Source organism: Myotis davidii, unplaced genomic scaffold (genome assembly GCF_000327345.1).
Source record: "Myotis davidii unplaced genomic scaffold, ASM32734v1 scaffold260, whole genome shotgun sequence".
Lineage (NCBI taxonomy): Eukaryota > Metazoa > Chordata > Mammalia > Chiroptera > Vespertilionidae > Myotis > Myotis davidii.
The window spans coordinates 28,526-42,648 of NW_006291758.1; the positions used below are offsets into that span (position 1 = coordinate 28,526).

At 37.3% G+C, this 14,123-nt stretch overlaps 1 protein-coding gene across 1 annotated transcript in view; it reads left to right on the forward strand.

Moving 5' to 3' along the window:
* Positions 1–14,123, forward strand: part of IL1RAP (interleukin 1 receptor accessory protein) — a 55,807-nt gene that overhangs the window by 24,225 nt on the left and 17,459 nt on the right. The window contains exons 3-6 of the mRNA XM_006765203.2: positions 2,586–2,751; positions 4,864–4,935; positions 7,487–7,613; positions 10,439–10,587. Of these exons, the coding sequence (XP_006765266.2) occupies positions 2,586–2,751; positions 4,864–4,935; positions 7,487–7,613; positions 10,439–10,587 (514 nt within the window). The remainder of the gene's footprint in view (positions 1–2,585; positions 2,752–4,863; positions 4,936–7,486; positions 7,614–10,438; positions 10,588–14,123) is intronic.

Consider the following 14,123-nt stretch of genomic DNA (forward strand, 5'->3'; position numbering starts at 1 on the left):
CCTGGCGTGTGGTTGAGCAGAGCTCCTCCCATGTGAGAGCGCCCTGACCACCAGAGGGCAGCTCCTGCATTGAGCGTCTACCCCCTGGTGGTCAGTGTGTGTCATAGTGACCAGTCAGTCCCAGTCTTTCTGCTGTTAGGGTCAGTTTTCATATTACCCTTTTACTATATAGGATTGAGGCCTGGTGCACGGGTGGGGACCAGCAGGTTGGCCCTGAAGGGTGTCCCGGATCAGGGTGTGGGTCCTGCTTGGGTGCCTGGCCAGCCTGGATGAGGGTATGATGGCTGTTTGCAGCTGTTTGCACCCCCTTCAGGGTGGGGGTCCCCACTGCCTGGCCAGTCTGGGTGAGGGGCTGAGGGCCGTTTTCAGGCTGGCGGGTGACTGAAGCTCCCAAACTCTCCTTTTTTCTTTTATTCTGGGATTTATTTACCTTCTATGTCTGTCACTGGAACTGAGAGCTGGCTTTAGCTCTGAGGCTCGGCTCCAGCTCTGAGACCTCAGCTGCTGAAAGCAGGTATCTGGTTTTGTTTGGGTTCTATAATTGTAACAGTGTTGCGATCCTGCTCACTCCAGCTCTGACCATTGAAAGCAGGTTTTTGGGGTTTGTTTAGGTTCTATAAGTGCAACATTGTTTCTTAGAGTGCAAGCTCAGAGGCCAGCAGTGGAAGGTGGGGAACCTTGGCTTCCTCCATCACTGGAGCAAGTAAGTCTCCTGTTCACTTCAGCTGCCTGGCTGCTGGCCGCCATCTTGGCTGGCAGTTAATTTGCATATCTCGCTGATTAGCCAATGGGAAGGGTAGCAAAGTTATGGTTAATTACCACGTTTCTCTATTATTAGATAGGATTATATAGGATTATTTATTTTTTCAATATATTTTTTATTGATTTCAGAGTGGAAGGAAGAGGAATAGAGAGATGGAAACATCAATGAGAGAATCATTGATCAGCTCCCTCCAGCCCGATCCCTACTGGGGATCGAGCCTGCAGTGGGACCCCCATCCCCACTCCAGTGCAGAATTTTCATGCACCGGTCCTCTAGTAATCATAATAAAAAAATAAGAAGTTATTTAAAGATCTTTACTGAGCTATCTAAAAAACTGAGTTTTAGCTCTGCACTGTGTTATTTGGAATATCTCTTTATTTTTCTATCTCATTTTTTTCTACTTGTAAAACTATAACATATTTAGTCTGATTTGTCTACTTAACAAGGATTTAAGAAAAGCTAACAAACGAGAGAAATAGCTTTGAACTGTTTAAATAGAAGGTATCACAAAACTCAAATAGAATTCTAAAGATAGTCTAAACTTGATTTAAACCAAATCTGACATAAATTCATAATGAATACAGTCCTTGTGGCCTTATACTTTGTGATAACCTAAGAGTATTGAAACCATTGGCTGATGTGACAAGTGTCTAGAAGCACTTTTATCAAAACAGGATAAATTGTATTTAGAAAATCACTTAACTGAGCATATATCAGCTTCTTTGTGATGATAACCCACATGAATCATCTTTTAGTGCTATTCTTAAAAGACATATTTCCTGTTACAAAGAATTACAAAATGTACCACTTTGTGTAACTGTCATATTTCAAAACACATGCTCCAGGAATTGAAGCAAGAAAACCTTAAGTGTACGAGAATTAAAGTTAAGTATGTGAATATAGGAAGTTGAGAGTACAAGCCAGTAACAGACTCACGTAATTTTAAAGACCTAAGGGAACTTAGAGATATTTAATCCTTTTTGTCATATTTGAATTATTTTTTAATATATATTTTTATTGATTTCAGAGAGGAAGGGAGAGGGAGAGAGAGAGATAGAAACAACCAATAATGAGAGAGAATCATTGATCGGCTGCATGTCCCACACAGGGTATGGAGCCCGCAATCCCAGCATGTACCCTAATCGGGAATCGAAACATGATCTCCCAGTTCATAGGTCAACACTCAACCACTGAGCCATGCCGGTTGGGCTGAATTATTGGTCAGACTCATAAAAAATACATTTTGTTTTTAGATCTGGAGTCTGTAATACCCAATTTCAGCACATAGGAAAAATAGAAGAAAAATACCAAAATTTTTGTACATGACCAATATAGTGCTGCAACAGAGTGATCAAGAAGGCCAAAATCAGACATCTAAATTAAGCCTAGTTTTCAAGCAGGGTGACTGGATTCCTGAGTTAATATAAACAGTGAAGAAATGTAGAAAGAATGAAAAAATAATTGTGTCTTCTTTTAAATAGTAGAGCAAAGAGTTAAGTTACCTTCGTTGTTTTTCAATACTTTAACCTTGCTTCACTGTTAATATGAGATTCCCAGAATCCAAATCCTGGATGCTGAGACAGGAAGCTGGTGCTCTTGAATTTATATCTCAGTTCAGAACTTTAATTTTCTTTTGCAGAAAAGATAACGGAACTTAATCTTTGTAGAAACATTATCAAATAGTTGAGCAGAATAGCTTAGTAAAAGGTGCAGCCAGCAAAGATATTTGTATAGTTTGTGCAAAATTACCTATGTGCATGTGCTTGTATGTTTTCTATGCATGTATCTAAATAGAAAATATCTTTTCTTTTACTTCTTATAGGGATGTCAAAAAGTACAGGGTTTTCATAATGTGGTACCTGAAGGCATGAACTTGAGTTTTCTCTTAGCCTTGTTTTCAAATAATGGAAATTACACATGCGTTGTTACATATCCAGAAAATGGGCGTGCATTCAATCTCACCAGGACTCTGGCTGTAAAGGTGGTAGGTAAGCATGATTTGTATTATGTGTGCAGGATAAAAATGAAATAATCTTGTGGGTTTTTTTCTGTTAATAGTTTATTAAAAACAAGTGTATAAAATCTTTGAGAAAAAAAAAGAGCTTATTTTTTTTTTTGCTTGTTTGTTTATTGCCCTCTTTTCAGAGCCTCTAGAATTTCCACATACATAGTGGGCATTTGGTAACTATTGGTCTCTTGAGTGAGTATGTGAATAAGTGAAGTAAAGGCAGTGAAAGGAATACCAGACAGATCTGTGTCCAAACTATGCTACTGCCATTGAAGAGCATTATGATTTTGCTCAAAGTCTCAGCCTCCTCATCTGTACTCTGGGACTTAGATTACCTGACATTCAGGATAGCTGAGGATATTAGACATAATATACAGGCAAACCGTGGAGACTGAATAGTAATGAAGAGTAATTAATATCATTGTCCACAATCTGTTTAAATAGAATGAAATAAACTATGAATTTCTATGTACTGCTGTTATAGTTAATGCTCAAGGTGTTTGCATGCAGTGTTCAACCACTGGTTTGAACTGAAAGAAGAGGGGATGGGAAACTGGGGAAGTGACCGGACAATGTCTACAGACTCCTGTGAAACCCACAACCAAGAGAACCAGTGTCAGGATATGTGGTATTTAGAGGAGAACCCTAAATACCACTGTGCCCACTGTATTAAAATTAGAGAATATCAGAGTGAGATTTTATGAAACCCCATTTTTTTAAAGAAAAAGGCAATTTATTATCTTTTTTAAATTTCTGTAAATCATTGGTATAAGGTATTTGCACATTTTTTTTTTGTCGGGGGGAGGATGAAAATCCTATCTTTTAATAGATGGAAACATTGAGGCCCAACAACAGAAAGCAACCTGCTTAGTTAGAGACGTTCAGTGCATTGGTAGAAGAAGTGATTCTAAAGCCCACGTTTTTTACTTTTTGTTTAAGGCTTTTTCTACCAGTCTGACACCAGATTCAGCTTCTGTATTTCTTTAAAACAAATTTAACATAGTGCAAATAAAATTCAAATAAAACACTTTTGTAACCAATTTCTTTCTCTGCTTACTTTCTGAATAGTGCTGAGTTGGGAACTAATTCAGAAGAAAAATCAGACTAAATTTGGAACCTAACAAGAATGGACTTTAAAAGTCAAATGAATAATCTAACCTTATATTCATGTTGGCAGTTGTTCCTAATATATATATTTAAATGCAGTGAGTGCTTTAATATGCATCATTTAATTAATATGCAGCACAACAATACCCCCCAAATTAAGATAATTTAACTTAATTTAATTCTTATAATGAACCTGTAAAATGAGTTTAATTACTCTCATTTTAGAGATGAGGAAAATTAGCTTTTCGAAGATTTATTAAAAAACGGTCATGTGGTTAGTAAATGACCAAGTTGGGATTGGAACAGCTATTGGTCATTAAATCTTTGAAGCCTCTACTCTTAAATAATACGATATAAATCTCCTTCAGGATATTTTTCATTCAATTTAGGAATACTGAATGCTAGAAAGAGCATTGATCCTATGAATGAACCTTTAACTGATAACTGGACATCAGGTACCCTTAGGGGCTGGACTCATCATTGTGATTTTGGATTTCCCGTATTCTCATTCATTCATTAATACTTACTTAATTAGGTCTTATACTAGACACTCTGGGAATGTTGAAGAGAAATATGTAGAAAAGAAACAATTGAGCAAAACAGGAGAGCAATTAATTATGATGTAGTCTGACAAAGACTATATCTCATGTAAGCTTTGGAAAGTGAAAACACTGGTTAAGCATTCTATTCTGAAATATGGAGGATAATCAACATATTATGTTTGTTTCTTTGTTTTGTTTTGTATGACTAAAATGTTATAATCCACTCTATAGTGAATATATTCCATCTCAGATGCATAATGCAGAATTTCTATGTGTAAATTGTCTTCAGACTTATTGACTGCAATTCTTCTCAAGAAGAATTGACAAACCATGCCAGAAGGTTGGGCAAAGCTTCACAGAAGATAATATTTTTGAAATAGGTTAACAGGGATAAAGACTTCATGACTTAACATCATCTCCCATTGTTCTTTGACCTCTCACAGGCTCTCCATACTCTGCATTGCCCCCCCAGATCCACTTACCCAATGATCTTGTGGTCTACGAGAAAGAACCAGGTAATTACAGCTCTGGACTCTGAATTTCAGTTAGATTATCTTAATTATAAGGAATAAAATGTCACAGAAGTTAACACAAGAGAAGAGAGGGCTATTGTAAAAAAAAAAAAAAACAAACAAACAAAAACCAACCAACCAAACAAACAAAAAACCACAGGCATCGAAATTGATTGTCAGAAATCATGGTAGCTCCGTGCATTAGCTACCTCCTGGATCTCATGAGGAGTTCAGGGGTTCTCTGCTTCTCTCTGCAGCTGCTGCTGTCTTCTTCCTCTGCGGGGAGGTACCCCCACCCCCCACCCACGCCCACAGGGGAGGGATTTCTCTTTGATGTAAACTGGAGCTTGCATAGGGTTTTGGTTTGCGGTGCCTGCAGCAGGAGCACAAGCTTCCTTCAAGCTTCTGTTCCACTACAAAGTGGCAGGGTTAAAGCTTGGAGTCAGGACTGGGAATATAATAGGTAACATCTGATACAACTGATAAGTCCTGATTCAGAACGCTACGGAATATTTGCTATGGTCATCTGGGTCTCTTTTTAGTTTTCAGATTTTTTTCATTCCAGGGAAATACTGATCAAATAAGGTATGATTTATTTATTATTCTTCTGACTCAGAGCCTCCCACAGGTAAGCTGGAAACTGCAGAAAATTTTTAACATTTTCTGAATTGTATCTTTTACAAAAATTCAAAACAAACACCCAGTGAGAGTGATAAAAGAACATTTGTTTAAAACGTACTAAAGTTAATAGAGGCAGTGACTAACATAGGTAGAGAACAACAGTACCCCCATATTAAGATAAGGTTTCAAATAGTGGTGTGCCTTGTAAAAACACAAAGAACACAGCCTCAAATGGACCAAATTTTCTTGATTTAGTACTGGCTTTATATAGTAATATAAACATTCTTCCTGCAATCGGGGTAAACACTTATTAATCATCAAGATATATTCCATATACTCATCACATTATGGTTGCAAAAGCATGCCTGAATCCAATGTTACTTTATCTTCTATACTATATTAATATGGAAAACTGGAGAGAAAGGCATAAAACCACACATTGGAAGAGAGGACGGAGTAGGAGCACTAAAGGAGATAAACCTGGGTTCAAATAAGGATGACAATATAATTTATCATTTCAACCTGGACACCTTTTGATAGTGAAAGCAGTTGGTATTAATAACTAGGAAAGCAAGCATACAACAGAACTGTCCTGGGCATCTAGGAATAGAAGGTCTTTCTAGGTCAAATTCTGGTCTGCTACTTATTAACAATTTGATCGAGGCATGGCATTTGACATGTTGAAGCTTCAGTTTTCACATCTGTAAAACATGCATTTTAACAATGCCTCCTAAAGGGCTGGAGCCCAGGAGCTCAGCACTACTACTCACCATGGAGGACCTGCTGCAAGCCACTGCCTGCCTGGAGCCCTCCGTCAGTGAGCAGGAACTGCTTTGGTACAAGCGCATCCAGTGCAAGTTTGCCACCTGCTAGGGGCCTCCTGCAGTCTGGGACCCATCCCCACCCACAGCGGTTACAGCTACCTGGGTATCCCTAAACACCTGAGAGAGCAAACGGCTTGGTCTCAGGCTGCCATCAACTCACCTGAAGGCTGCCTACCTCCAGGATATCCCCTGGGTGCCAAGGGTGATGGGGGAGGCCTGAGAGAATTTAAGAAGCATCCCCTGTCCATTTTTCCAGGCCAACTCCAACACTAAGGCCCATCTGCTCAGGAAGTGTGTGTGTGGGAGGTGGGGAGAGGGGGGTCCTGGAGCTCTGGGAATTGGGCCCTGAGGGGGCCTGGTTGATAGCTAAAAATAGTGTATGCTGCCCTCTGGAAAATTAATTAATTAATTAAAATAAATAAAAAATGCCTCCTAGTAGTTTGTTAAAATTTAATGATAACATTTATAAGTAAAACTATTTAGCCTAGTAAATTATAAAAAATTCTCAGTGAGTGTGCTGCTTATTATTATTTTTATTATTATTACTTCTATTACCATTCTGCCTAGAAATCCCCCAACCTCATATTCCATCTCAGAAGGATAATGTAGAATTTCTACATGTAAATTGTCTTCAGACTTATTGGCTGCACCCGGATAACTGAAGCATGTCCCGGTGAGGCCCGTCCAGACAGTCCTCTCAGCTTTGGCACCACCCCTCGCCTCTGGGCCAAGGACCAAAGATCTGGAGAACCTTTTCTTAGTCATCCTTTGCTTCTGAGTGATTTAACAAAGGAGAGTAGTCCATAGAGGGTTAGGGCTAAAAAAGGATGTTATCAGCGCCTTTTTGAACAAATACATTTTAAAATATACATAGATTGTGTTAAAAGATGGCCATTCTCATAATTTTATAAAAGCTGCTTTGCTTCTTTTCTTGGTTTGTTTATTTTTCAGTGAAGTATGGTACATCACCTAATGGTAGCCCACTGGAGAATGTGAGAAGTAGGGTTATAGATACATGTAACATTTGTAGCTTCTGATTAGTCAGAGCAGAACCAATATAGCCACGTGAAGGTTACAAACTAAAGGGTTAACTTGTTTATTTGTTTTAGGAGAGGAGCTGCTCATTCCCTGTAAAGTCTTTTTCACTTACCTGAAGGACTCTCGCAATGAGGTCTGGTGGACCATTGATGGGAAAAAGACAGATGACACCACTATTGACGTAACTGTTGATGAAAGGTATCACTGGTGGAGGCAAGGGGGTGACTAAGGCTGTCCCTGACTAATGCACTCTGCTGTGTACTAATCAATGAAAATAAAAATTCTAATTTTTGCCTTACTAACAAAAATCAGCAAGATTTTCACTGCATCCCAAGGCAGGATTCCTGGACTTGTAATTGGAAGCCCAGGTGCCATCTGATGATCACACATTTATGATACCTACTTGAAAGTAGCATATCCTATATGAATGAAAAGGTCACAATATAAGATTATAGAGATATAGAATCATGTCATTGTGTCCCTGTTCTCTTTCTCAAGTCTGGAGTTTGGGCCTGTAAGCATTTGTGCCTGAGATCATTGTGTTCATTTCTAGTCTTGCAGTAAGCATGTATTTCTCTCTTTCTTGTTCTCTTTCTTAATTCACATAACACATATGTCACATTTATCATTGATAGTGATTTTTTTTTCATATTGACTCAATACATTCATGATCTCTAGATTTTATTTTTAAAGTAGATGGGGTGTCAATATATACTTCACTCTTAAAATAACATGCTGGGTCACTTTGTTTCAAAATAAAATGACTTTTTAAAAAGGGAGTTGGGTTGGCAAGGAGGAAAATATGGGTCTTTGAAGACAAAGGATCCCCCCATAATGAAGTATACAACTACAAGAGAGCAATTGGTTCACTGCAACACTGAATAAAAATTAGCAGCAAACCAACTACAGACAAAGTAATTCTTAAGACCATAAGCCTTATCACCAATGTGTAACTAGATCTTCGGCTACTAAAACTTCTAGAATTCAAAATATTTTTTTTTCCTAGTAGTAAACTTAGACTTTGTACAGATATTATAAAATGCTTTCATTGCCTCAGGTACCTGAGTAGATTCTATAGGAGTAACAATGATAGAGCAGAAAGTTCAATACTTTAATCTGATACATGCAGCAGCTGGGAGGTATTACATGGTATGGGAAGACTGAGTTGGGCAGTCCAATCCATTTTGGGGGGTTAGGTAATGCTTCTCAGATCTCACTGTACCTAAAAAAATAATTGAAAAATGAGTAGAAATAAACTAGATAAAGACATCTAAAGAATGTTCCTGGTTAAAAAAAAAACAAAAACAAACATCATGTGCAAATGCCTGGTGGTGAGAGCAGCAGAACACATTTAAAGGTGCTGAAGAAGCTTGCTGAGATGGGAGCAGTGTTGGCAGAAGGAATGGCTGAAAGACGTGGCTAGAAGTATAGAGGGAGAATTACTGATCACATGAGGAATTCTGAGGATTGTGCTTTTGTCATAATGATTGAATAATAATGAAAGTCATGACGTTCCTCCTTGCTGCTATTAAAACACAGCTCACTGTTTTACAGTTGAGCAGTGCATTAAACTTGGGCTAAACCCACTACAGTTTTTAACCAAGTTCCCATGACTGACACTAAACATTTTCAGGAGAACCTGGCTATTGGTCAGCTTTAATAGCTTTTTTTTTTTACTTTTTGTAAAAGTAGTTCAAAGGGATTTTAATCTTGGTCTTAGACCCAAAGTACTTGATCTCTCACTTGCTTAGATTTAGATATATTTATGCTCACAAGGTTTACTTACTCAGTAGTTTCATTCATCCCTCTTGCAATCTGGGACCGCTGGCTCCTAACCACTTGCCTACCTGCTGATTGCCCCTAACCCCTCTGCCTGGCTGATCACCCCTAACCACTCTGCCTGCCTGCCTGATGCCCCTAACTGCTTGCCTGCCTGAACACCCCCAACTGCTTGCTTGCCTGTTTGATCACCCCTAACCACCTCTGCCTTGGCTCCTGTACCCAGGACCTAGGCTTCCCTCCTCCAGTCAGCCTCAGGTACCCAGGACCCCAGGCAGTGCCACCCAGGCCTGGCTTTATCAGGAAGGATGTCCAGAATGATGTACGGAAGACGTCCAGTCTATCTGGTCTAATTAGCATATTGCCCTTTTATTAGTATAGATGATTTAATCAGGAGATTTTGGCATTTTGACTGAAATAGTCTGCTTGGATTAAAAATCAAAGCTTTGGTGATCCATGAAATGCATAAGTTATTACTGAGGGATCATAATAGCCTATATGAATAATATGAATATTTATTAAGAATTGTTCTAATACTTGCACATTAATATACTCAACCCTCAGATTTCTTAACTAAATGAATCTAATGAACTGTGTCTGAAATAGTCTGCTTGGATTAAAAATCAAAGCTTTGGTGATCCATGAAATGCATAAGTTATTACTGAGGGATCATAATAGCCTATATGAATAATATGAATATTTATTAAGAATTGTTCTAATACTTGCACATTAATATACTCAACCCTCAGATTTCTTAACTTAATGAATCTAATGCACTGTGTAAGCACTGCCACTTTCCTCTTTTACAAATGACCATCTCAAAACATGGAGAAATTAGTTAGGCTGCCAAAAGGACTCAGCCAATAAGTGGCAAAGCCTGGATCAAAACCCAAATGGGTCTAGCATCAGAAGCTTCTCTCTAAGCCAATATAGATAGCATTCTGCCTTGGAAGTTTTAGGCAAGGAGACATTTTGCTTTGAAAGAGTTAGAGAGAGCTATATCTATAGTGTGATGCCAACACTGGGAGTTGATCTTGGTGTTGGGATTGTGTCTAGTATAGATGGTAAGGAATAGTACTATAATCCAGAAGCTTTTGCAACCATTGGATTCCAAGGCAATGCAGTTTATGGCCATTCTATCTGCCCTCACCTAGTGGCTCTCTGTTGTCTGCTTGACTGTTTTACACACAGTACGAGGCCCTTGAGTCTCACTAGTGCTCTAATTTTCTTTCCCCTCTTTCCAGAGTGAGTGTGGCTGAACTGGAAGATGAAACAAGAACTATGACTCTGAGCATCAAGAAAGTTAGTGCTGAAGATCTCAAACGCAACTATGTTTGTCATGCTAGAAATGGCAAAGGGGAGGTTGAGCAGCCAGCCAAGGTGAAACAGAAAGGTAATGGATGCATGCCCTCAGCAGAGGAATCTGGGAACTCTGACATAACGTTTTGGTGACTAAGGAAAGGAGAAGAAATTGAAAACCTGGGCACCAGCACTTACCACAACATCTACCATATAGTCATGAATCAAAGTTGAATGAAAAATCTTGAGGGAAATTTCCATCTATGCAAATATATTCAAAGTAATTTTAGTAATTAATACCTGAATGTGGCTAAAAAAATCCATGCTTATGATAATAAGGCATAATTTCCTATCTATATAATTATGAAAATGAAAAATAAAGGAAATATTTAAGGCTACCAAAGATATAATAAAAGAGTCACATGTTGTTAGTGAATTGTAAAAACCCTTTTAGAAATCATTGCTGGCAGAGTTCAAGACTCATAAAAATGATCATATTCTATGACTTAGTGTTTTTGGAATTTTTCATGAATAAATAACACAAAGAATTATGGCTCCAATCAATATTCTTAGCATTAGCTGTAATAATGAAAGATAAGTAGCAACCATCTACTAGTAATTGTATGCAAGTAAAGTGAAATGTAAAATATTTATTATCGAAAATATAATTTTAAAATGATCACTTTAAACACTATGTATCAGTATTCAAGTGAGATTATAATATACCATTAGCCACAATTGTTAATACAAAATTATTTAAACTATGACTTAAAATGATATAAAATGATTTCTATGTTGATATACTATATTTTTCTACAATAAATGAAAATTATAAAGCTTTCTTGTGTGAGCTGTTGCTCCTTAAATAGAACATGTTTAAAATATTTTTGGTTCTTTCATAAAAACAGACAATTAATACCTTCAAGAATGTTTTTCAATAATCTGGAGGCAGATAATGATGATTTATCACACCTGCAACCAAGTCGTTCAGAATTATTTCGGATCCCCTAGTTAGTGCCCATAATATTTATATCAAAAGTTTAAAAAAAGTTAATTCAAAATTGTTACATTTTAAACCTTTTTTAAAGCTGGTGAAAAAAAAAACTTTCACTGTAACATTTTTATTACAATTTTGAAATTAAAGAGCGAAGGTTGAAAGTGTATATCCCTCTTAAGGAGTTTTAGTAGGTTGGTTCTGGTTAATTAATTGCCTCTGTTACTCAGGAGTCAATGTAAAGAGAAAATACTCAACCATATGTTCAAGACAGTGTTTCCCAAAGTTTCTTCCTAAGAACACTCGTAAGACTCTAGACTCAGATGGCCTATGTTCAGAGAGTGGTTTTTATGCATCCCAACTCTGTGACTTTGGAAGAGACACTTCACCTCTCTGAGCTTCAATGTCTTTATATTTAGAGTAGGCATAATAATACCACTACCTCATAAGGTTGCTTTTAAATACTGAGCACAGTTACTGGCATATATACACGTACATTAAATTCATAATAAATGTTAGCTCTTATTATTTCCACAGATTTTCATAGGTTTTATTTGACAAAGGCTTATATAGTCAAGTCAGTATCATTAAAGTATAGGTTAAACAAAATTGATCAAATTACTTTAGTTCAGGGCTCCTTAGCATCTTTAGCATACTACCATTTGGTATGAATATCTGCAGGGGGTTGGAAATAGTAGGAAGGATTTATTTTCAAATGTATTTGACTCCAGATTCCCTAAGCATGGAACATTTTGTGGGACTTGTCTTCAGAGGCATGTGTTTTGAGAAACAATTATGAGGTTGGCATAAATCAATAATGTATTGTCAGCTGGATAAGATCAATGCAATCAATTAAAATAATATTGAATCTGGGAGTTATGCAGAAGTCTATCCAGCAGAGCTAGCTGAGTAGCTCCCCTTTCACAGAAGCGTGTGCTAGATGGGTTAGTATGAATTGCCTCAGGAATGTGAAGTGATAACTGCATCCAATAGAACAGATTTTCTATTCTTCATTGATTTTCAAAATTACATTATTATATCCCTGAGATATTTCTATTTGTATGTATCTTAGGGTTCTTTAAATTTCTTGGTTTGGTGAGTACATTTTTTAACTTAATTTGAAAAGTTAGCTTTTTTCTTTTTTTCCCTTTATTTTAATTAATTTATTTCCTTTCCCATCACCACTTATCCCCCCATACCCTGTTTCACCTCCGCCCACTCTCCTCCTCCCACAAGCACCATGTTCATGAGTTCTTTCTCTCCTTTTTATTTTCCTTTTTGCCCAATCCCTCCATCTCCGGAATACCCTCCCCACCCCCTACCCCCACACACACCAAATATGTTAGCCTACCTGTTTAGTTTGTTCATTAAATTCCACATATAAGTGAAATCATATGTTACTTGTTTTTCTCTAACTGTCTTATTTCACTTCGCATAATGTTCTCCAGGTCCATCCATGTTGTCACAAAGGGTAAATGTTTTGCTCATCCTGTCATTCATTCATTCTTACCTTTCTTTCTAGTACTGCGATTAAACTTAGGATAGAACACTCACATTTGATGTCCCACTAATCACTGAGGTTCTCATTATTTTTAATTTCATCATTCTTTCCCTCTGTATTTCATTTAGGATAGTTTCTAGTGTTCACTGGTCATTTATTTCTAATGTCTTATCTGCAGCATTTTTAATTTGAAAATATCCTTTTTTAGTTTTTGAATTTTCATTTCTTTATCAAAACATCTATTTTGATATTTCCTAATGGCTCTTATAATGTTCACGGTCTTTTGAAAAATAGAAATCTGTCCCAGTGGCTCAGTTTGTTGCAGTGTCATCCTGTACACCAAAATGTTGTGGGTTGGATTCCTAGTCAGGACACATACCTAAGCTGTGGGTTTGATTACTGGTCAGGGTGCATACAAAAGGCCACTGATCAATGTTCCTTTCTCACATTGGTGTTTCTCTACCTATCTATCTATCTCCCTTCTTCTCTCTCTAAAATCAATAAACATATCCTTGGGTAGGGATAAAAAATCAACAAGAATATTTATAATACTCATTTTGTATTTATTTTTTATGTAGAAAACCAATTTGTTCCATTATAATTACTTATACAATTAGTCATAGAGAATTAGTCATAGGCCTGCTGTTGAAACAGGTCACCCAAAACAGATATGGTATCAAACTAGTGATCAAGGACTAACTGCTGAAAACAAAACAACAAACAAACAAACAAACAAACACAATTGGACAGTGTACCTGTCAAGTGAGAACATATATCTTTACAACTTGGTGGTCCCAAGGCTGTTTTTTTTTAAATTTTATAGAGGAAGCTTCTCATTTCCCCTTCAAGTTTGAATGATAGCCTTGCTGGATAGAGTATTCTTGGATTCAGTCCTTTGCTTTGCATCACTTTGTAAATTTCCGTCCATTCTTTTCTGGCCTGATGTGTTTCTGTTGAGAAATCATTTGATAATCTAATGGGAGATCCCTTGTATATGACTTTCCGTCTCTCTCTTGCGGCCTGTAAGACTCTCATTTTGTCCTGAACATTTGCCATGGTAATTATGACATGTCTTGGTGTGGGTCTTTTGGGGTTCATCTTGTTTGGGCCTTCCTGTTCTTGTGTGACTTTGTTT